The sequence below is a fragment of the Portunus trituberculatus genome, chromosome 38, assembly GCF_017591435.1.
Source record: "Portunus trituberculatus isolate SZX2019 chromosome 38, ASM1759143v1, whole genome shotgun sequence".
Taxonomy (NCBI): Eukaryota; Metazoa; Arthropoda; class Malacostraca; order Decapoda; family Portunidae; genus Portunus; species Portunus trituberculatus.
The window spans coordinates 25,164,043-25,185,669 of record NC_059292.1 but is presented as its reverse complement, the minus strand read 5'-3'; the positions used below and the strand labels follow the sequence as shown (position 1 = coordinate 25,185,669).

At 38.5% G+C, this 21,627-nt stretch overlaps 1 protein-coding gene across 2 annotated transcripts in view; it reads right to left on the bottom strand.

Moving 5' to 3' along the window:
* Positions 1–44: 44 nt before the first annotated feature.
* Positions 45–21,627, bottom strand: part of LOC123515142 (ice nucleation protein InaU-like) — a 21,800-nt gene continuing 217 nt past the window's right edge. Inside the window, exons 1-6 of one of the 2 annotated variants that reach the window (XM_045273604.1) lie at positions 21,409–21,627; positions 8,977–9,708; positions 2,253–2,282; positions 1,384–1,437; positions 867–962; positions 45–609 (exon numbers count right to left, since the gene is read on the bottom strand). The exon at positions 21,409–21,627 is cut by the window's right edge and continues 213 nt beyond it. In XM_045273604.1, the coding sequence (XP_045129539.1) occupies positions 551–609; positions 867–962; positions 1,384–1,437; positions 2,253–2,282; positions 8,977–9,708; positions 21,409–21,478 (1,041 nt within the window). In that variant the 5' untranslated portion in view covers positions 21,479–21,627 and the 3' untranslated portion in view covers positions 45–550. The remainder of the gene's footprint in view (positions 610–866; positions 963–1,383; positions 1,438–2,252; positions 2,283–8,976; positions 9,709–21,408) is intronic. The other variant, XM_045273605.1, reaches the window with a different exon arrangement.

The window sequence follows — 21,627 nt, the reverse complement described above, 5'->3', positions numbered from 1 at the left end:
TCATAATTATCATTATCTTAGATATTATCATCACGTTCTTCCTCTTTTTTTTTTTTTTTTTTTCTTCTTCATTCAGTTATTTGATCATTTATTTTTCTCAGCAAGACCGTAAAGATGTAAAAGTAAAGCAAGCATGTTGGAGGTAGTAGTAGTAGTAGGAGGAGGAGGAGGAGAAAATGAAGAGCAAAATAATAAAGGTTCACATAGAGCAGCGATTGCACATTGATTAGGTTAGGTCAGGTTACAGAGAGAGAGAGAGAAAAGGTAGACAAGTAACGTAGGTTAACATAACTCAAGCACCATGTTTTAATAAAGTTTGATCTCTCACCAGGATTATTTTCAAACAAGAAATGAAGTTCTCAAATAACCCGAAATTTCTGGTAACATATACTATAATATGCTTAAGTATAGGCTAGATTACACACCGAAACTTATGAGAATATGGACCAAGTTTCGCAACGATCTTAAAGGAAAAAAAAAAAAAAAAGTATATTTTTTCAGCAACACAAGTAACCTAGTTTGGTGGTGTTGGCGGTAGATGCATGGGGAGTTAGCTAGGCTTGCCGGCACGCGTGCAGTACATTATGAGAAGGATGAAAACCGCGATTACTGTAAGAAAGATGAAAGTATTAGATGTCTTTACTGTTTCACACACACACACACACACACACACACACACACACACACACACAATGTAAGAACGATGCAGAAAAGGGAGAAGTCTCCTGAGAAGAGATAAGGTTATCCAGAAATACAGTTTTTCAAATAGCTAGAACACTCAATCAACTGATTGAACTATTTTGAAAAGTGCATAAACTACGAAGTCTCTCTCTCTCTCTCTCTCTCTCTCTCTCTCTCTCTCTCACCGCAAAAGGTTGGCACGGAAGTCTTCGCGAAGTTATCTACGAAGTGTTTATGAACGCGGGCCCTTCTGTCATCCCCATCCATGCTCGGTGACTCTCCTGCGGAAGGGAACAAAATATCAACAGTAACGCCACGTATCTCAATGGTTCCTGAGTTTTAGAATACAGTATTATTACTGAACGTATAACATGTATTTTTTCGTATTCAAGTAAAATAAAAAATAAATAAGTAAAACATATTAATTGGTACATAATCAAATAAAAAAATAATTAATTGATATATATATATATATATATATATATATATATATATATATATATATATATATATATATATATATATATATATATACGTAATGATAATTGTGACGTTCTCAACCCACGAAAGAAGAAAAAAGAAAAAAAACTATAATAAAGTGGTATCCAATTAGATGAATAAGTAAACAAATAAATAATGATAAAAGTATGATAATGTTTCCCCTACGTGGAATCATATTTCCTTTCTTGGTTAATTTCTTACCTTGTGTGAAGTCCTCCTCATCCCAAGACTTCATGGTGGTGGGGTCAGTAGCTTCTGCAAGGGGGAAGAAGACAATTACGTGACTATGGATCTGATATTAGTTCAATTCAGTTTGTCTCTGCCCCTTCTCACATTAATTAGTAATGGGTGTTGTGGACTGTTGGTGAGATAACATGTGGATGAACCGTAAAGAGAGAGAGAGAGAGAGAGAGAGAGAGAGAAAGAGAGAGAGATTGGATTTTGTCACGTTGGGGTGTTATTCCTCTATTTATTGACTTATTCATTTGAGTTGTCATATTGATGAAGCAAGGGTTGATAGTGAACTGAAATTTCATCCTAGAATCTAGATAGATGAATGATACATGAATGAAATAAATGAATGTATAGAAAACATATGAAAATAGAGTGTATCTTTTCAGAGTACGAATCATCAGACCCCATCCGTTAATTTTCTTTAGTTTATCTTCACCTTCCATTCTCTGTCGTCACCAAAATTTACTTTAAAGTTAACCCTGATATTAAGTTCTCTATCACCAAAATCAATGTACAAGTTTAAAGAAAACGTACTTGTGAAGGATATGCTTTTTTTGTAAAGCTGATCTGTACATAAACATATAATCTTGTTTGATCAGTACATGAATTACCAATTTTACTGAACTCTATATGAGTGTTACGTCATACACTCAAGGAAATGTATTTGTGCAAGACTTATGTGCCTTTACCTTTCATTTACTTGTTAAAAGTAGGTATGTTACGTGTAAGCTGTGATCACCCACCCGTAAAAGAAAAAGATAAATGAAAAAAAATGTAGATAAATATTGAAATATAAGAAAATAATAATGCATGAAATATGAGATAGAAATCCATACCTGTAGTGGCTGAGTCGCCTCCATCATTACCTGTAACAAGAAATCGTTTAGTCAGTGTATCAAGAGACGCAGGATATAAGAGAGGTGAGGACAGAGGGAAGAAGCGAATTATTGTCTTTAAGTTGTAATATACATATGACAACCATCTTTTCTAGGGCGATATCTTGTATATGATGTTAGGCTATTGCTGGATATTATTATTATTATTATTATTATTATTATTATTATTATTATATCTTTTTAACTTTCAGTTCGATTGCGCCAAATTATTCGGTACTTTTACAGTGCCTGTAAACATTACATATGCATAAATAAGATAATGGAATGAGATGACACCGGAATTATGTTGGTTGTTGGAATGGTTTTATTAGGTACTGGAATGAATGTGTTACTGCTGCATTAGTAGTAGTAATAGCTGAAATAGAGATGAAACTATTATAATCACACCGATTATAATCGATGCTTAAAGGCGGGTTCACACGTGCTAATTTGCGACAGAAATTGCAAGTCACTAGAAGTATCGACTGATCCCTTCTAGTCGGAAAACATCACACATGGCGACTGTAAAGTCTCAACTAGTTGGCACCTTGGCTGGATGTGAGTGTAAACAAACAACTACCCGCCAATATGTCTTCCTCAAGTGACGATGCTGAAGCAGTGGTTACTCTTCTTTTTGACGTACCGGAAGAGTCTACAGAAAAGAAAATGCCTGTGCATACGTCCTTGGCTAAAGGCAAGTTCACACGAGTGGAAAGTATCGACTAGTTAAATTGGCGCCTGGGCGGGAAGTGAGAGTAAACAAACAGCAACCCGCGAAGATGTCTTCCTCCAGTGACGATGCTGAAGCAGTGGTTGCTCTTCTTTTGGCGCACCGGAAGAATCAACAGAAAAGAAGATGCCTGTGGATACGTCCCTGGCCAAGTAGAAGAAAATAAAGGAGTGTCTACCACACACTAACCTTATGAAAACTATATGCACAATTGCGATCAAATTAAATCCTGACAAGTCTTCAATCCTCAACTCCAACAACACTCTGCATTGAGGGCAACAGTTCTTGGAGGGTGGCAGCTGCCTATTTCATCGAACGACTATTTGCGTAAGCTTTTTTTTTTTTCTTACTGTATAATTCATATCTGGGGTCCCAGATGTGTTCTTTTTCCCTCACCAACTCTAACATCTTCTCTATACCTGGAGACCACATTTTCAAAGCTTACTGTAGCCGCTGTTAACGGCCGTTAACACAGAGAGAGAGAGAGAGAGAGAGAGAGAGAGAGAGAGAGAGAGAGAGAGAGAGAGTGTGTGTGTTTACGAGAGGGAGTGTTTACATCAAGCTTGATCCGCGGGATGGGAGTCACGCTGACGGCTCCCTTTCCCTTATCAGTAACTTCATTAAGCTCTATAGGCATAGCTCGTTCCTGAAGTTTTTGCTGGGTGACCCTCAGTAAAGGCACTGTAATGCCACCTCATTCCTCCATGAACATAGCTGGTGAGAAGACGTCGCTCACGACTCTTACATTCGTGTACTGAGTTACTGTGCTGGAGACAACGCTATTGGTGTTGTGCGTCACTGATTGGAGGTAACTCTGTTGGTGAAGCGAGTGCAAGAAGCGACCTACGGAGTTATCATAAAAGCCGACTGTTCCCGCTATGCTATGTATTAACGTATTTATATTAGGTGAAAGAAGAGTTTAGCTTGCTAGCTAAGGAAGAGATAGTTTGGGTGAAAGGAAGAAGTACAGAGTGACATATTAATGTCTCTAATGTCATGCTGATGTGTATTGGGTGTTTTTCTTGTGTCATGTGATGGGATAGGTTTAAGGAAAGTGTAAACTGTAACGTATTTGCTACGTCGACGAAGTGAAGAGTGGATTGTAATGTGGCTGATATGTTAATTCTACAGGTTTGACCACAACCCAATAAAGTGTGATGTGAGTTCGACGCAGTGGTATCAGTCACCTTACCACAAGCGCTTGTCATGGAGCTTACACTTACTTCGTGACGTCACAACGTAAATAAAGTCGCAAATCGACTGAACAAGACCAACATGTTGGTCTTGTTTTGCGACTAGTTTATCCAGTCGCTAGGAATATATTTAGTCGAAACTATACTGACTTATAATTTCAGTCGAAAATTGGCACGTGTGAACCCGCCTTAATTTACCTGAAATGCAAGCCACGGACCATGTCTCCACTCCACTTCTTCTGGGTAGGTTCATGAATGGTGTGTTGGTTACATGTTTGAATATATATATATATATATATATATATATATATATATATATATATATATATATATATATATATATATATATATATATATATATATATATGTGTGTGTGTGTGTGTTTGCTTCCACGAAATTTCTGAAGGATTCAAAGTTTGAAATCATGCAATATGAAAATAAATAGATAAAAACAGTAAAGTGGCAAAAACATCATGAATGCACTTTGCACCAATCAACAGCCTTGCTGAAAAGAGGAGAGAAAGAAAGCGTGGCTCCTAGATCAGTTTATCAGTTTAGCATTCAATTACAAGTGAACTAAATATGGAAAAACGATATATTAAAGAGAGAAATATTTGCGAGATTTAGTTAGGGATTCCTTTACTCCTCGTCATTGCCTTACTTCTCTAGTTAACTTATCGACTTGGCATAACTTTCATCAGTTAAAGGTGTGTGACTATAGGGGATGAGGAATAGTATACTGCAGGATGATACGTACCTTTCCCATCCAGTCTGCCTGGGCACGGATTCCATTCTACCGCGGTTGTAAGGAACAGGTTGAAATATGGATCGTAATGTAGAGTGTAGGATAGAAAAATAGAAGTACTGACATTCGGGTGTTAGGCCCGATGGCCTGCTGGTAACGTGAATGTTTGGTATTTCTCTATCCTTTCGCGGAGATTTCCATTCTTGGAGATTTCAATGTTCACCACCAGCTTTGGCTTTCCTCTCCCTTCACTGACCATCCTGGTGAACTAGCCTTCAACTTTGCTATCCTCCATGATCTAGAGCAACTGGTGCAACACCCTACTCGTATTCATGACCGTCCTGGAGATACGCCCAACATACTTCATCTTTTTCTTACCTCTAATCCTTCTGCTTATGCTGTTATCCTATCTTCTCCTTTGGGCTCCTTCAATCACAATCTCAAATCTGTATCTTGTCCTATTTCTCCAATCCCTCCCCAGGATTCCCCAAAGCGAAGGTGCCTCTAGAGTTTTGTGTCTGCCAGTTAGAGGGATTTGAGGAAGTACCACGCTGATTTTCCCTGAAATGATTACTGTTTTCCGTGTCAAAGACCCATCTGTTTGTGCTGAACGAATAACAGAGGTGATAGTGTTTGGCATGGAGGCGTACATTCTTCACTCTATTTCTCAACCTAAACCTCCTAAACTTTGGTTTAATGCAGCTTGTTCTCGTGCTATACATGATACAGAAGTTGTCCACAAAAGGTACTTGAGCCTTCCATCACCTGAATCTCATGCAGTTTATATTTCTGCCCAGAATCATGCCAAGTCTGTTCTTCAACTTGCCAAACACTCCTTCATAAATAGAAAATAAAATGTCAAAATCTTTCAAATTCCAATTCCCCTCGATATTTCTGGCATCTGACCAAAAACATCTCCAATAACTTTATTTCTTCAACTTTCCCACCTTTATTTCACCACTGCTGTCACATGTGCCTCTAAAGCTGAACTCTTCTCTCAAACCTTTGTTAACAACTCTACCTTTGATGATTCTGGGCTTATCCCTCCCTCACCTCCCCCCCTCTGACTATTTCATACCTTCAGTTTAAATTCTTCATAATGGTGTTTTTCATGACCTCGCTGTCCTAAACCCTCGGAAGACTTATGGACCTCATGGGGTCCCTCCTTTTGTTCTCCCAAAATTGTGGTTTCGTGCTTGCACCTTGCCTGGACAAACTCTTTTAACTCTGTCTATCGACTTCCACCTTTCCTTCTTGCTGGAAATTTGCCTACATTCAACCTGTTCCTAAAAAAGGGTGACCATTCTAATCCCTCAAACTACCGCCCTATAGCCATAATCTCTTGCTTGTCTGAAGTTTTTGAATCTATCCTCAACAAGAAGATTCTCAAACATCTGTCACTTCACAATCTTCTATCTGATCGTCAGTATGGCTTTCGTCAAGGACGCTCTACTAGTGATCTGGCTTTCCTTACTGAGTCTTGGTCATCCTCTTTTAGAAATTTCGGTGAAACTTTTGCTGTTGCTTTAGACATATCAATTTTTTTTTTTTTTTTTTTTTTTTTTTTTTTTTTTTTTTTTTCATAGAATCTGGCTCAAAGCTTTAATTAAAAAACTCCCCTCCTACGGTTTCTATCCTTCTCTCTGCAACTTTATCTCAAGTTTACTTTCCGACCGTTTTTTTGCTGCTGTGGTAGACGGCCACTGTCATATCACCCACTCTCTTTCCATTTTCCGTTAATGATCTTAACTAAACTTCTTGTCTTATCCACTATTACGCTGATGATACCAACCTACACCTTTTCACATCTTTTCAGAGATGACCAATCCTTCGGGAAGTCAATAGATCGCGCAGGGACGCCGCAAAACGCCTAACTTCTGATCTCTCTAAGATTTCTGATTGGAACAGAGAAAACTTAATAGTATTCAATGCCTCAAAAACAACCTTCTAGACAACTAATCCCTTTTCTTCAATAACAATAAGTTCTTCTACACTGAATATTATCCTCGGTCTATCCTTTACTCATAATCTAAACAGGAAACTTCATATCTCATCTCTTGCTAAAACAGCTTCTAGGAAGTTAGACGTTCTGAGGAGTCTCCGCCAATTTTTCTCGGCCATCCAACTGCTAACTCTGTACAAGAGTGTTATCCTTGTATGGTGTACTCTTTGCATGTTCTTTTTTTTTTCGGCGTGGGGGTAGGTGTTCCACTCACACAGTTTTATTAAATAGAGTGGAATCAAATGCTTTTCGTATCATCAACTCCCGTCTTCTGACTGACTGTCTTCAGCCTCTTTTTCAGCGCCGGGATGTTGCATCTCTTGTTATCTTCTACCGCTATTTTCATGCTAACTACTTTTCTGATCTTGCTAACTGCATGCCTGCGGCCTCGCTGCACAAGGCTTTCTTTTTCGTCTCACTCCTATTCTGTCCAACTCTCTATAATGCAAGAGTTAACCAGTACTCTCAATCTTTCATACCTATCTCTGGTAAACTCTGGAACTCCCTGCCTGTTTCTGTATTTCCAACTTCCTATGATTTGACTTCATTTAAGAAGGAGGTTTCAAGACATTTGTCCCTGTCTTCTGGCTAACTCAATCAGACCTGCATTTTTGTTGCCCTTGGCTGGCTTTCCCCTCTTACATAAAAGAAAAGAATATCGCATCACATTAAGCCGAGACGAAAGTACGCATTTGTTTATTTATTGATAATGTGATAAAGTTTTTTGTTTTTTAATAAGCTACCATGCTTTTTTTTTTTTTTTTACTTCTTATATATATTTCTTTTGCCTTTGCCTTGTTTGCTTCTTTCTTCATCTATCATAAAGATAAAGGAATTTTCCCTCTCATCCCCATGTTCCGCTCTGCATATCATAGGCTAGTGTGATAGCCCCTTAACATGTTAACCCTCTCACTCTAGCCCCACCCCTCGAGTCGCTCTGGATGCAGTTTACCGAAATAACGTTACTGATATTATAAGGGATTTTGTGGTAAAATGGAGGAGAGAAAATGCACAAATTTTTCTGAGTTTGCTTCGACGTTTCAGAAGAGTTTCCGGACAGGTAGTGAAATACTTTTCCGTCTCATACCCAAGACCCGCCCGCCATGTCATATAGGCTTTTCAAGAATAGTTTGCTGCAACACGCTTAACCTTGCAGGGTACAAATCTTATTAGTTGCAAACGAAATTATATAGATTATCTATCATTGTAGCATACTTGTAAACATACGAAACTGCACCGATTACCATTTGTTAAGGTGAGATATAGTGTGATTTATTACCCCTTTTCTGAGAGAAGTGTTAACATCCTAGTTCTTCATCTTCGGTCGGTTGCCTGCTGGTCACTCAGCCAGCCATTCCTATACAGGAAGAGCTCATAGCAACCGATTTTTGGATAGGAATGAAACCACTCGCTGTGTGTGTGTGTGTGTGTGTGTGTGTGTGGGTGGGTGGCGGTTGTACTTACTTATAATGTGTGTGTGTGTGTGTGTGTGTGTGTGTGTGTGTGTGTGTGTGCGCGCGCGCAAGGAACTTTACCGACACGTTGATAGTTTTCCCCACACTGTAGCAACCCCTGTGGTAGGATAAGAAGTTCCTTAAGCTTCAGAAAACCTCTTCATTACATACTGCCCGTCTTGCCCTTACACCCGTACTGCTCTCTACCGAGTTTTGTATTATCCTCCTCTTCTCAGAAAACTTGTTCGCATTCTTCCTATTTATAGCTGCCAGTCGATATATGCACATGCATGCTGTAATGACTTACTTACTGTTCTCCGATTCTCTCTATCTTATTCATTCATCTCGGAGGTGAATTTCAAAAAAAGTATATTGAAAGTTCCTTGATTCCTCAAGTATTTGTAGCTTCATATTACCCGTATAGCCTGCAATCATCAAGCAAAAAAATGTGTGTGTGTGTGTGTGTGTGTGTGTTTATCGCGTCTCTTTCCTGTAACACTTCTTGCTCCAAAATTCTGCTTTCTTTCATGATTATTTTGTTTGCCTTTCTGTGACTCTTACCTGCTTCAGCTGAACTTATTGTGGTCGCACCATCTCCTCCAGCTGCAGTGGCCGCACCACCTCCTCCTCCAGTTGCTCTCGTCGTAGCATCTCCCACAGCTGCTGTGGTCGTACCATCTCCTCCAACTGCTGTGGTCGTGTCGCCTCCTTCTCCAGCTGCTGTGGTCGTACCGTCTCCTCCAACTGCTGTGGTCGTACCATCTCCTCCAGCTGCTGTGGTCGTACCATCTCCAGCTGCTGTGGTCGTACCATCTCCTCCAACTGCTGTGGTCGTACCATATGCTCCAGCTGCTGTGGTCGTACCATCTCCTCCAGCTGCTGTGGTCGTACCATCTGCTCCAGCTGCTGTGGTTGTATCATCTCCAGCTGCTGTGGTTGTACCATCTCCAGCTGCTGTGGTTGTACTATCTCCAGCTGCTGTGGTTGTACCATCTCCAGCTGCTGTGGTTGTACCATCTCCTCCAGCTGTTGTGGCTGTACCATCTCCTCCAGCTGCTGTAGTTGTACCATCTCCAGCTGCTGTGGTTGTACCATCTCCAGCTGCTGTGGTTGTACCATCTCCAGCTGCTGTAGTTGTACTATCTCCAGCTGCTGTGGTTGTACCATCTCCAGCTGCTGTGGTTGTACCATCTCCAGCTGCTGTGGTTGTACCATCTCCAGCTGCTGTGGTCGTACCATCTCCTCCATTTGTGGTCATAGTAGTCTCTGTAGTTGCAGCTGTAGTGGCAGCCTCTGTAAGAACATCAGAGATGTGGCCGCTGATTATCAAAGAATGATGCAAACTAGGAAAGGAGAGAAAATTTTATTAAACTAGAACTATTACAGGTTTACCAATCTCGCCAATACTGCCGGCTGTTCCCTCTTCTGAAATTTGTTCTTTTATTAGAACAGTTTTCGTTGCCCTCATAGATCATAGTCATCGTTCGTTATGCTTGCTCTCCGCTTCCCTGATGCAGAGGCTTTGTTCTCTCATCACTTTATTTATTTATTAATTCATTTAGAACACCATTGAAAACTTTCCCAATTTCAGCTAAAGTTTGGAAATTTTATGGAGGCTGCAAACACACACACACACACACACACACGCCCGGTAGCTCAGTGGTTAGAGCGCTGGCTTCACAAGCCAGATGACCGGGGTTCGATTCCCCGGCCGGGTGGATATATTTGGGTGTGTCTCCTTTCACATGTAGCCCCTGTTCACCTAGCAGTGAGTAGGTACGGGATGTAAATCGAGGAGTTGTGACCTTGTTGTCCCGGTGTGTGGTGTGTGCCTGGTCTCAGGCCAATCCGAAGATCGGAAATAATGAGCTCTGAGCTCGTTCCGTAGGGTAACGTCTGGCTGTCTCGTCAGAGACTGCAGCAGATCAAACAGTGAATTACACACACACACACACACACACAGAAGACCATCTTAGCACTAAAAGGTGGAAAAAAAAAGTGTCTTTACTATGTATGTTTTCTTTTTATAATGTACATAACTAGCTACCTTACCTTAGCTATGGTGTAATTATCGTGATACTTATATTATGATATAAAGAAAACTGGTATATCTTTGAGTATATAGGTGTGTTAATTGATCTTTTCCTTCGCAACATCAAGGTCGTATGATAGCCCCAGACAGAAAATTCACTTCGATACCTTCATTCATGTACAGTAATTAATTGAATTTTAACTATCGTTACAAGCTGCATCACTCAAAATTAACATTTTGCATTATTTGTTCAGAAGTTAATGCGTTGCATTATTCAGAACGAAGCCAGGTTGTTAAGGAATGCAACCATTAGGCATGTGAGGGGTGTGAATGCTGCGCTCAAACAAAGACACATTATACCAATCATGCTCTTCTTATGACATCATGCCGAAATCTGCACAGCCTAACTTTTGTGTATCTCATTTCAGGTGCCACACAAAGCATGTCTATTTAATCCTTCCCAGATTAGCACAGAATAAAACTGAATGGAATATAACCCCAGACATGAAACCGTTCTGAGAATGATCCTCAGGAGCAGAAGCTTGATTTATCACCGTTAAGAATTTGTTGATAGATGAATGACAAGCGTAACTTATATAACATTTATGTAATAGTATATCTTTTTAATTAATGTGTAAAACATATTTTCCATTTCATTATTAATTTATTTCTTTACGACTTACATTATTATACACCAACAAGATAAGCATTACAGTACAACCTATGTGCACTTACTGATTCCCTGCTAATTGGTGATACGAAATGATAATCTTAAGGTTCAGTTTGCTATATTATCCACGTAATTTCCTCTTTTAACGCTTTAAGTAATTTACTGAATAAGATATGCTGTTAGTCTCTAGCTTCTTTATTTTCATCATTGCTCACCACCATTGTTAGACTGTTTGTTTCTAACCTTCATTCTTACTTTTGATAGATTACTTAACTGCAAAGACACACAGTCTACACTACACTCGTATACAGTGAGAGTAAATGATCTATGCATAAGCTGGTGTATTCAATTTCACAGTGACGCCATCGCCAGGCTTATTTCATCCCCTCTTATGTGTTGTATGCCAGTGAGACTCAGATAACAAGGTTCTAATGATTGCCACACCACATCAGAACCACTAGACTTCCCTTGCCCTAAGTAATTCATGTTAGCCTAACGTATACTAAATTAACTCATTATTATTAATGCATGTATGAAATTGTTAGTTGTTTTTTTTTTTTTTTTAGCTTTCAGATTTTAAACTTGAACTATTCTGTAAGCTAAATTGTTTAACATAGAAAGGTAAAGATTTACGTGACTCCTATGCAACACATGTGGGAGAGATAGGGGAATATAACATTACGCACGCTTGTGTGTGTCGGGCCGGGATGGGGGGCAGGCAACAAGGATGATATGTAGATGACCTCGTATTATCGTTTGGTATTGATAAAAGGCTGTGTGTGTGTGTGTGTGTGTGTGTGTGTGTGTGTGTGTGTGTGTGTGTGTGTGTGTGTGTGTGTGCGCGTGTGTGTGTGTGTATTTACCTAGTTGTATTTACCTAGTTGTAGTTTTACAGGGTCTGGGCTTTATGCTCGTGTGGCCCTGTCTCCATATCTACACTTATCCAATTTTTCTTTAAAAACTATACACACTCGTTGCTGACACCACTTCCTCACTTAAACTGTTCCAAGTCTCAACACATCTTTGCGGGAAACTATATTTTTTAACATCTCTCAGACATCTTCCTTTCCTCAGTTTCTTACTATGCGATCTTGTGCTTCTAATGTCATATTCTTCTCTCAGGATCCATTCCGTTAATCAATTTATAAACTTGTATCAAATCCCCTCTCTCTCTCTTCTGTGTGTGTGTGTGTGTGTGTGTGTGTGTGTGTGTGTGTGTGTGTGTGTGTGTGTGTGTGTGTGTGTGTTTGTCAAGAAGGGGAGGGTCAAGTGTGTGTGTGTGTGTGAGTGTGTGTATCTGTGTGTGTGTGTGTGTGTGTGTGTGTGTGTGTGTGTATGTGCGTGTGTGTGTGTGTCAAGCAGGGGAGGTTCAAGTGTGTGTGTGTGTGTGTGTGTGTGTGTGTGTGTGTGTGTGTGTGTATGGAGGAAGAGAGGGGCAAGCACGTGTGTGTGTGTGTGTGTGTGTGTGGGTGCAGGAAGGGAGGGGCAAGCATGTAAGTGTGTGCGCGCGCGCGTGCGTGTGTGTGTGTGTAATTCACCACGGTCGTCTGCTGGTCACCCAGCCAGTCTTCCCCATTACGGAGCGAGCTCAAAGCTCATAGACTGATCTTCGGGTAGGACTGAGACCACAACACACTCCACACACCGGGAAAGCGAGGACACAACCCCTCGAGTTACATCCCGTGCCTATTTACTGCTAGGTGAACAGGGGCTACACATTAAGAGGCTTGCCCATTTGCCTCACCGCCCCCGGGACTCGAACACGGGCCCACTCGATTGTGAGTCGAGCGTGCTAACCACTACACTACATGTGTGTGTGTGTGTGTGTGTGTGTGTGTGTGTGTGTGTGTGTGTGTGTGTGTGTGTGGGTGGAGGAAGGGAGGGGCAAGCATGTGTGTTTCACTGTTTGATCTGCTGCAGTCTCTGACGAGACATGCAGCCAGACGTTACCCTACGGAACGAGCTCAGAGCTCATTATTTCCGATCTTCGGATAGGCCTGAGACCAGGCACACACCACACACCGGGACAACAAGGTCACAACTCCTCGATTTACATCCCGTACCTACTCACTGTTAGGTGAACAGGGGCTACACGTGAAAGGAGACACACCCAAATATCTCCACCCGGCCGGGGAATCGAACCCTGGTCCTCTGGCTTGTGAAGGCGCGTGTGTGTGTGTGTGTGTGTGTGTGTGTGTGTGTGTGTGTGTGTGTGTGTGTGTGTGGAGGAAGGGAGGGGCAAGCATGTGTGTATTTACCTAGTTGTATTTACCTATTTGTAGTTTTACAGGGCCTGGGCTTTACGCTCGTGTGGTCCCGTCTCCATATCTACACTTATCCAATTTTTCTTTAAAACTATGTACACTCTTTGCTGACACCACTTCTTCACTCAGACTGTTCCAAGTCTCAACACATCTTTACGGGAAACTATATTTTTTAACATCTCTCAGACATCTTCCCTTCCTCAGTTTCTTACTATGCGATTTTGTGCTTCTAATGTCATATTCTTCTCTCAGGATTAGTTTCTCATTATCCACTTGTGTGTGTGTGTGTGTGTGTGTGTGTGTGTGTGTGTGTGTGTGTGTGTGTGTGTGTGTGGAGGAAGGGAGGGCAAGCATGTGTGTGTGTGTGTGTGTGTGTGTGGAGGAAGGGAGGGCAAGCATGTGTGTGTGTGTGTGTGTGTGTGTGTGTGTGTCAAGGAAGGGAGGGGCAAGTGTGTGTGTGTGTGTGTGTGTAGCAGACACGCGTACATAGCATATATACCTACTTACATGATTCATATCTTGATTATGAAATTAAAATTGAATGGAATGTGGTGAAATTAAGTATACCCAAACATACAACACACACAAATAACACACATAATCAAGAAAGAACACAAACAGTGGACAGTTAACATACAAACACAACGAGAAGAATAAAAAGAGAAACTCTTAAAACCCAAGAGAAAGAGAATGAAGTGTGATAGAAAAGACTGACAGGAGTAAATGACCCATCGATAAGATATTTATAGAATGAGGAGCGACGTTGTTGTTAGAGAGAGAGAGAGAGAGAGAGAGAGTGTGTGTGTGTGTGTGTGTGTGTGTTGTATTCACCACGGTTGTCTGCTGGTCACCCAGCCAGCCTTTTTCCTGCGGAAAGAGCTCAGAGCTCTTACTGACCTATCTTCGGGTAGGACTGAGACCACATCACACACCACACACACACCAGGACAGCGAGGCCACAACCCCTCGAGTTACACCCCGTACCTATTTACTGCTAGGTAAACAGAGGCTACACATAAAGAGGCTTGCCTATTTGCCTTATCGCTCCCGGGACTCGAACCCGGGCCCTCTGAGTTGTGATCCGAACGTGCTAACCGCAGTGTGTGTGTGTGTGTGTGTGTGTGTGTGTGTGTGTGTGTGTGTGTGTGTGTGTGTGTGTGTGTGTGTGTGAATGGTTTGCTCCTCTGTTACCACAATGATTGTTTGGGTCAGATCAACAAGTCTCCCAGCACCCAGTGACGACCCTCCTTATAGTTAGCCCAATCAATCCTGGCTCATCTTCTATATTGCCTTGTTCTCTTCTCACGACTATTTTCAAATACCACAGAGGGGGATTTGTTACTTTTTTTATTTGCTTTTCTATTAATGATACAGGTAAACTATAGGAATTTATCAAAACGACATTGAAAACCAAAATAATCTTAATTGTTAATATTTCTAAGTGTTTTGTTCTTTCCACATTAATTTTTCAAAGGCCATAGAGATGATTAGTTGGATTTTCATTGGTGTATATACTATTGTTGATGCAGAATTCATGTTAAAAGCCTTAGAATATAATTTAAACATTAGTAAAAACCACCACAACTTTCATTGCATTAGTCTAGTGCTTAACTGTTTTGCTCTCTCATTGAGAATATTTTCAAATGTCACGATGATTTGTCGAGTTTTCATGGATGAATCTAACTGATGATCCAGAATGTTTTCTATTACTAGTATCACGAAAACACTTCAAAATTTTTTCTAACTTTCATTAATATAAGTTAAAACGTAGTCGAGGCAAGACATTGAAGTGTACATGCAATATGAGAATGTAGTGGCATGTTCTTCCTTCGCCCGAATGTGCTTTTCACATCACGATAGAAAACACAGATGTACCGAGGAAAAGCATGCCATTACATTTTTTTCTAGGGTACACCTCAGTGTCCTAGCTTGACTATACGTTTTAAAATACATTAATGAAAGCTGGAAGAGATTTCCTTCCTTTATTTTTATCTAGAGCAACGCATGTCAACTTAAGGGATTTCAATAGGTAAACATTACTGGCTAGAAAAACGTGACGTACGTATATCAAGTTACACCTTTTGTCAACCCCATTTCTCACCTCCTCACCTTCGCTTCTTTCTTGTTTCTCAATTTCTTGAATCTCCTCCCTATAATCTCCATCTAACCTCCTGGCCCCCTTCTCTCTCTCTCTCTCTCTCTCTCTCTCTCTCTCTCTCTCTCTCTCTCTCTCTCTCTCTCTCTCTCTCTCTCTCTCTCTCTCTCTCTCCATTCTTTGTACGTACAGTACATGCATCTTAATATTTTGTAAATTTGATTATCTTTTAATATATGGCAAAAATATGCAATTGTATCGGTGGTTTAGTGGTAGGATTCTCGCCTGCCACGCGGGAGGCCCGGGTTTGATTTCCGACTAATGGAAATTCATTTTTCTTGCCTTCCTTCATATTATTATTTTCACATAGATTTAAAGGCATAATATTATGATTAGTAATTTGGGTGTACATTTAAGCAAATGAAAGTTTTGAGGTTAGAGCCCGATTCAGAAGAAAGTAAGAGAGAGAGAGAGAGAGAGAGAGAGAGAGAGAGAGAGAGCATTTCTTTATCACGGTCTCTGGGGCGATGAGGAGGATAGCTGTGTGTTTGAAGTACGGAACACAAAGTCAGCCCAGGCCATTAAGCTATACATCGAGGACTCTTTGGTCTCTATGAGGCTCCTCTTGTGGGTGTTATTTCCTTGGTGCAGTTAGATCAGAATCTTTTTATTTATTCACACACACACTCTTTCCTCATTATATGCTTCCCTAAGTTCATAGAGTACTCGTATGTTAGAGAAATTATGGACAGGATATGGATAGGATTCTCAAACGCTCTGCACTATCACCACAATTATTTTCTAAAGTCACAGAGATTATTAGCCGGGTTCTTATAAGAATGCTTCTCTTGTTCATAATATGGAAATCTTATTAATGTTACTAGGACTGTAAATAAAATAAACAGGTAGATAATTAGACGAATCAAATAACGATAAATCTTGAATAATTTTCACGAGGTAGAATCATTCGAAAGTATTGGAGGTGTTTCAAAATACGGTCCTATGAGTGAAGCTTTTAGTGTGGCTACTGTCTATTATGTACAGTATTTGGGCAACGGGTTCCTAGGTGAATACCCGGTTAATCTTTGTGCCTTCTGAAAATATTACTTATCAGAGAACATAATCTTAAAATAATTATGTACTGTTGAGGACTATCCTTTGGTATACGCAGTCTCTAATAAAATTGCTACTGATATTAGATGTTTACAGTAGTCAAACGGAGGCATATATATATATATATATATATATATATATATATATATATATATATATATATATATATATATATATATATATATATATATATATATATATATATATATATATATATATATATATATATATATATATATATATATATATATATATATATATATATATATATATATATATATATATATATATATATATATATATATATATATATATATATATATATATATATATATATATATATATATATATATATATATATATATATATATATATATATATATATATATATATATATATATATATATATATATATATATATATATATATATATATATATATATATATATATATATATATATATATATATATATATATATATATATATATATATATATATATATATATATATATATATATATATATATATATATATATATATATATATATATATATATATATATATATATATATATATATATATATATATATATATATATATTCCTATTTGTCTATTTTCGAACTTCATGCATTATGTTTGTATTGTTATGGAGACTATCATCTTTATTAATTTTATTAATTTCATAATTACTATTTTTACTGTATTCTCTATTCGTGTATATGATTCAGTCACTCAACGTATTGTTTTTTGTTTTTGTTTTTTTTCAGAATTTGAGGACCACTTCATCAGATTCACAATCCCATAACAACATCTGACGTAAGTACCACTTTTTCTTTCTTCTTCGCCAGAAAGTAATCATATTGGTTGTATGAAACTAGTAAAACAATCATTGATCATCATTCCTGTAGTTATGGCGGTGATGTGGCGTAGGACAAACCAAGCATTATCAGTTTCTTGAGAGACGAATGAGTGTATATAGTACGATCATCAGCGTTTAATTAGCCTTTCGACCCGCTGTAACTAACCCACTTCCCGGGATAGCAAGCCACTGCGTCACACAACCTGCTATCACTTTCCGATGTCATCTGTTACATATTTAGCATCTAATGGTGGCCAGACAGCTGAGTTTGCTGCATATCAATTGGTTTTCTGATGAGATAACCTGAGTGGGTTCGTGCGCATTAACACAGCATATCTTCATTTCGATACAGAATAATAAAAACAGACTGAATTGTTCGAGTCTTTCACTGAACGTGTGGATGGAAGCGTACCGAATTTTAAATATTATTGTCCTTCTCTAATGAAGCTCTGGAAAACTAATCTCTTCCTCTCCCACATCTATAAACGACTTGAAAGACCGTTGCATGGCGCCTCTCTACAATTTTTTTTTTTTTTCCATTCGTAAAAGATGGGAGTATTATTATTCATCACATTCTTACGACACCTGTATGATGTCTGTGTCAATCACTCCTCACAAAGAGTTAGTATGCAACACGTCACTGTGAAGTAATTGCTTCTTCATTAGGCTTGCATAGCGGTGATCGTTTCTGCATTTCCCTAGCTGGCTGCCCATCACTAACAAGGCGGGCACACGATGAGGTGAAGGTTAAGGATAAAGGTGATGGTGATGGTGGCTGGGTGGATAGAGCCACGCACAAAGAATTTCGGAGATTATCTGTGAACCATAAGTGATGGTAATAATTAACTCAAGCAAAACTTGACTGTCAATGTATTAAATAAAGAAAGACTATGTATAATGGAGATAAATTTTGTAACTGGGAATAAGTTTTAGTAACAGACTACCTTCACTTTTCGTATATCAGTGCACACAAAATCGTATCATTACCAAAACTAATTTACTATGACTCAAGCTTAGGATATTATTACATATTTTCTACATCGATAGAAACACAGCCACCAATGTTTGCTGTAATGAAGAGTTATGATCTGATAGGCGACTGGCAAATGACTGGGAGTTTGATCAATTCAAGGTGTCGCGATTGAGAAATGTGAGATTCATTGAATTCATCATGGGTATAAATATTGTAAGTGGAGTATTCATGAGTTGAAATATAGTTGAGAAGGATGGAGACGCTGGTTATTGCTGCGATAGTTTGATTTTCTTCGGTAACCATCATTGCCTTCAGCACGAATCTTATACATCTGTCTTTCCCATTATTCATTCAGTGAGCACCGTAGTCTTATAAAGTAAAGCTACTGCGGCAGGATACACGCGCTCATATCACGGCCTAGCGCATGACAACATTTTGCAATCCTCTACCAGGCCATCTCCGAACGTTTATAATCTATGTACACTTTCTTCTTTTGATTGATATGTATCTGTCACTCGATGTATAGGTAACAGACTGACTTCGTAGTGCATTGATTAATCAAACTGCTATTCCTCAAACCTAACAAAATGTTTTGCGCAAGTTTAGAGTATAGACACCAAAAGTTATTGAATGAGTACACAAGGACATGGTCCCTTAATGTTTGTGGTTTTATTTATGTTTTGCAAAATCCTGTTAAGCGTTACCCAAATGAAGTAATGTGTCACCACGTCATTAGCAATCAGTTAATCTCGTGGTGTGACTCAAATTAATTTAGTATGCTGTGCAATGCGTCGTAAGTTCGTAGGTATTGGTAGTACATCTATCCTTTGGTCTGTGTTTTGAAACAATCTGGTATATTATAAGGATTGTTATCAGAGGCCACGGAGACGATTACATAGATAAGTTTTTATTAATTATTTTCTCACTGGTAATCTTTATTAACTCAATAGTGATATCATAAAAACATCAATAGTAGTAGTAGTAGTAGTAGTAGTAGTAGTAGTAGTAGTAGTAGTAATAATAATAATAATAATAATAATAATAATAATAATAATAATAATAATAATAATAATAATAATAATAATAATAATAATAAACAAATATGTACTAGAAACTGTTAAAAATGGTCGAGGTAAGGCGCTGTCACATTTAAGAATGAAATCCTTTCTTACTTCATCTGAACGTATTTAACGCCATGAAATTTTAGGTATCATTCCAGTTCCTGTGGTAGTGACTGCGAGATAGGAATTAAGTATAAGAACGTACTAGATGAAAAAAAAAAAAAAATAGGAGCAAAGAGGTTAGAGAAGGCAAGGTAAAATAAATACGATAAAGTAATTTTAAGGGATGGGGGTGAGGGAGAGCGAGAAAACCTCTCCACCACGCAGGTGGATGATGACGCCAGCGTAAATCTCGAGAGCAGGTTCTGAGGGTGGCAGCTGTCTGAGTGTGGCTACTCACACACCAGTGTGTGGAGCGAAACTCCGTTTTCTGATTTAAGGGGTAACTGTGGAAAACAAATAATTTAGAAAAATGCCAACAGTTTGTATAGTTCGTGAGTGTAATGCCGTTAGAGTTAAAGGTGATAAAAATTTCAGTGTTATCTGTGAACATCATGATGTAATTTTAAAGTTTACCATACATACAGATGGTTTTCTTTAAAGATTACATTTTCTTCCACTCTCTCTCTCTCTCTCTCTCTCTCTCTGGATTTACTAGGACGTCTCGGTGGAGGTGCGCGGAGGGGGTTGCTAAAGTTACCTTATCGTATTTATTTTACCTTGAGAGAAGGGAGTTTTTGAGTTTAAGAGGGAAAAGTTGCGTAAGTATAAATTCATTATTACCTTCATCAGCCGCTATGATTCCTCTGCGCAGGACGAAAGTCCCTTCCAACCTAAACCCCTCTGTCGTTTGTTGGTTCATAATTATATAGGTTACTCCGGCAAAACACATCTCATCTCTTTTCCTAGCCTTTCCTGTCTGCTTTTTTTTTCCTATTTATTTATTTATCAAATCATTTATAAAAATATTTTCTTTCTTCATCCTTAGTTACACGTCCTATTTCTCTAATATTTATTACCTGTATAACACATATTGTGTACGTACTTCTACATTTACCAATTTGATTTCATAGCTTGTCTGCATTCGTATAAAATAATACTTTTCATTAACATGCCCTCTTTTCATCTTTCTTTTTTTTTTAATAACACCTAGTGCTGTATTGATTTTTCGTTCAGTGTTTCCTTCATTGCTCTAAGGACGACTGCCCATTATTATCTTTTTTTTTTTTCCAACATCTTTTTCCTTGTACTCTCGCTATGTAGAATATCATACTTAATAAGAAACAAAGTAGGTACTGAATGAGGGAAAAAAGAAAAATGTGTGACAGTTAAAAAAAAAAAAAAAAGGAGGGAAGGACAGGGTAAGATAGCAAGGACAAGCCAGTGCCACAAGACATACTAGTGCAGGATGATTGAAGGCACATATTGTAGGAAGAAAAAGGACTCCACAGAATAAGTTAGTCTTAATGAGTTTAACAACTTCAACTTTTGTTCATAAAATCCTTAGAGATATTGCTTTTTCATGCAAAACGTTTTCTGAATTTGAATAATCTTACCCTCATTTCCATATTATTAATATTAGACAACTTATTTCCTTCTAAATCTTGCGTGATATATATATATATATATATATATATATATATATATATATATATATATATATATATATATATATATATATATATATATATATATATATATATATATATATATATATATATATATATATATATATATATATATATATATATATATATATATATATATATATATATATATATATATATATATATATATATATCAAAGACTATTTTTCGTATCAGATTGTTAGTAGGAGGGAAATATTTTGTTGATAACGATAACTGAGCGAAACGTTGGCGAGAGAAAGTGAGGAAGTATGAGCGGCGAGGCAAGAGACGCCTTACCGGGAGTGGCGAGGTAGACGACTAACAGATGCACTGCCACCAGCAAGGTTAAATGAGCCAAACTAGGCATCGCGACCCCCTTCCTTCCTTCCTTCCTTCCTCTCGTGTCCACCTCAGGGCTGACGTGGGCGGCTGGTCATGGGCGTGGATAGGGCAGAGAGGAAAGGCTACTGTTGTACCCAGACTTGATCACTAAATCCTTGCTGCCGCGAACTTCAG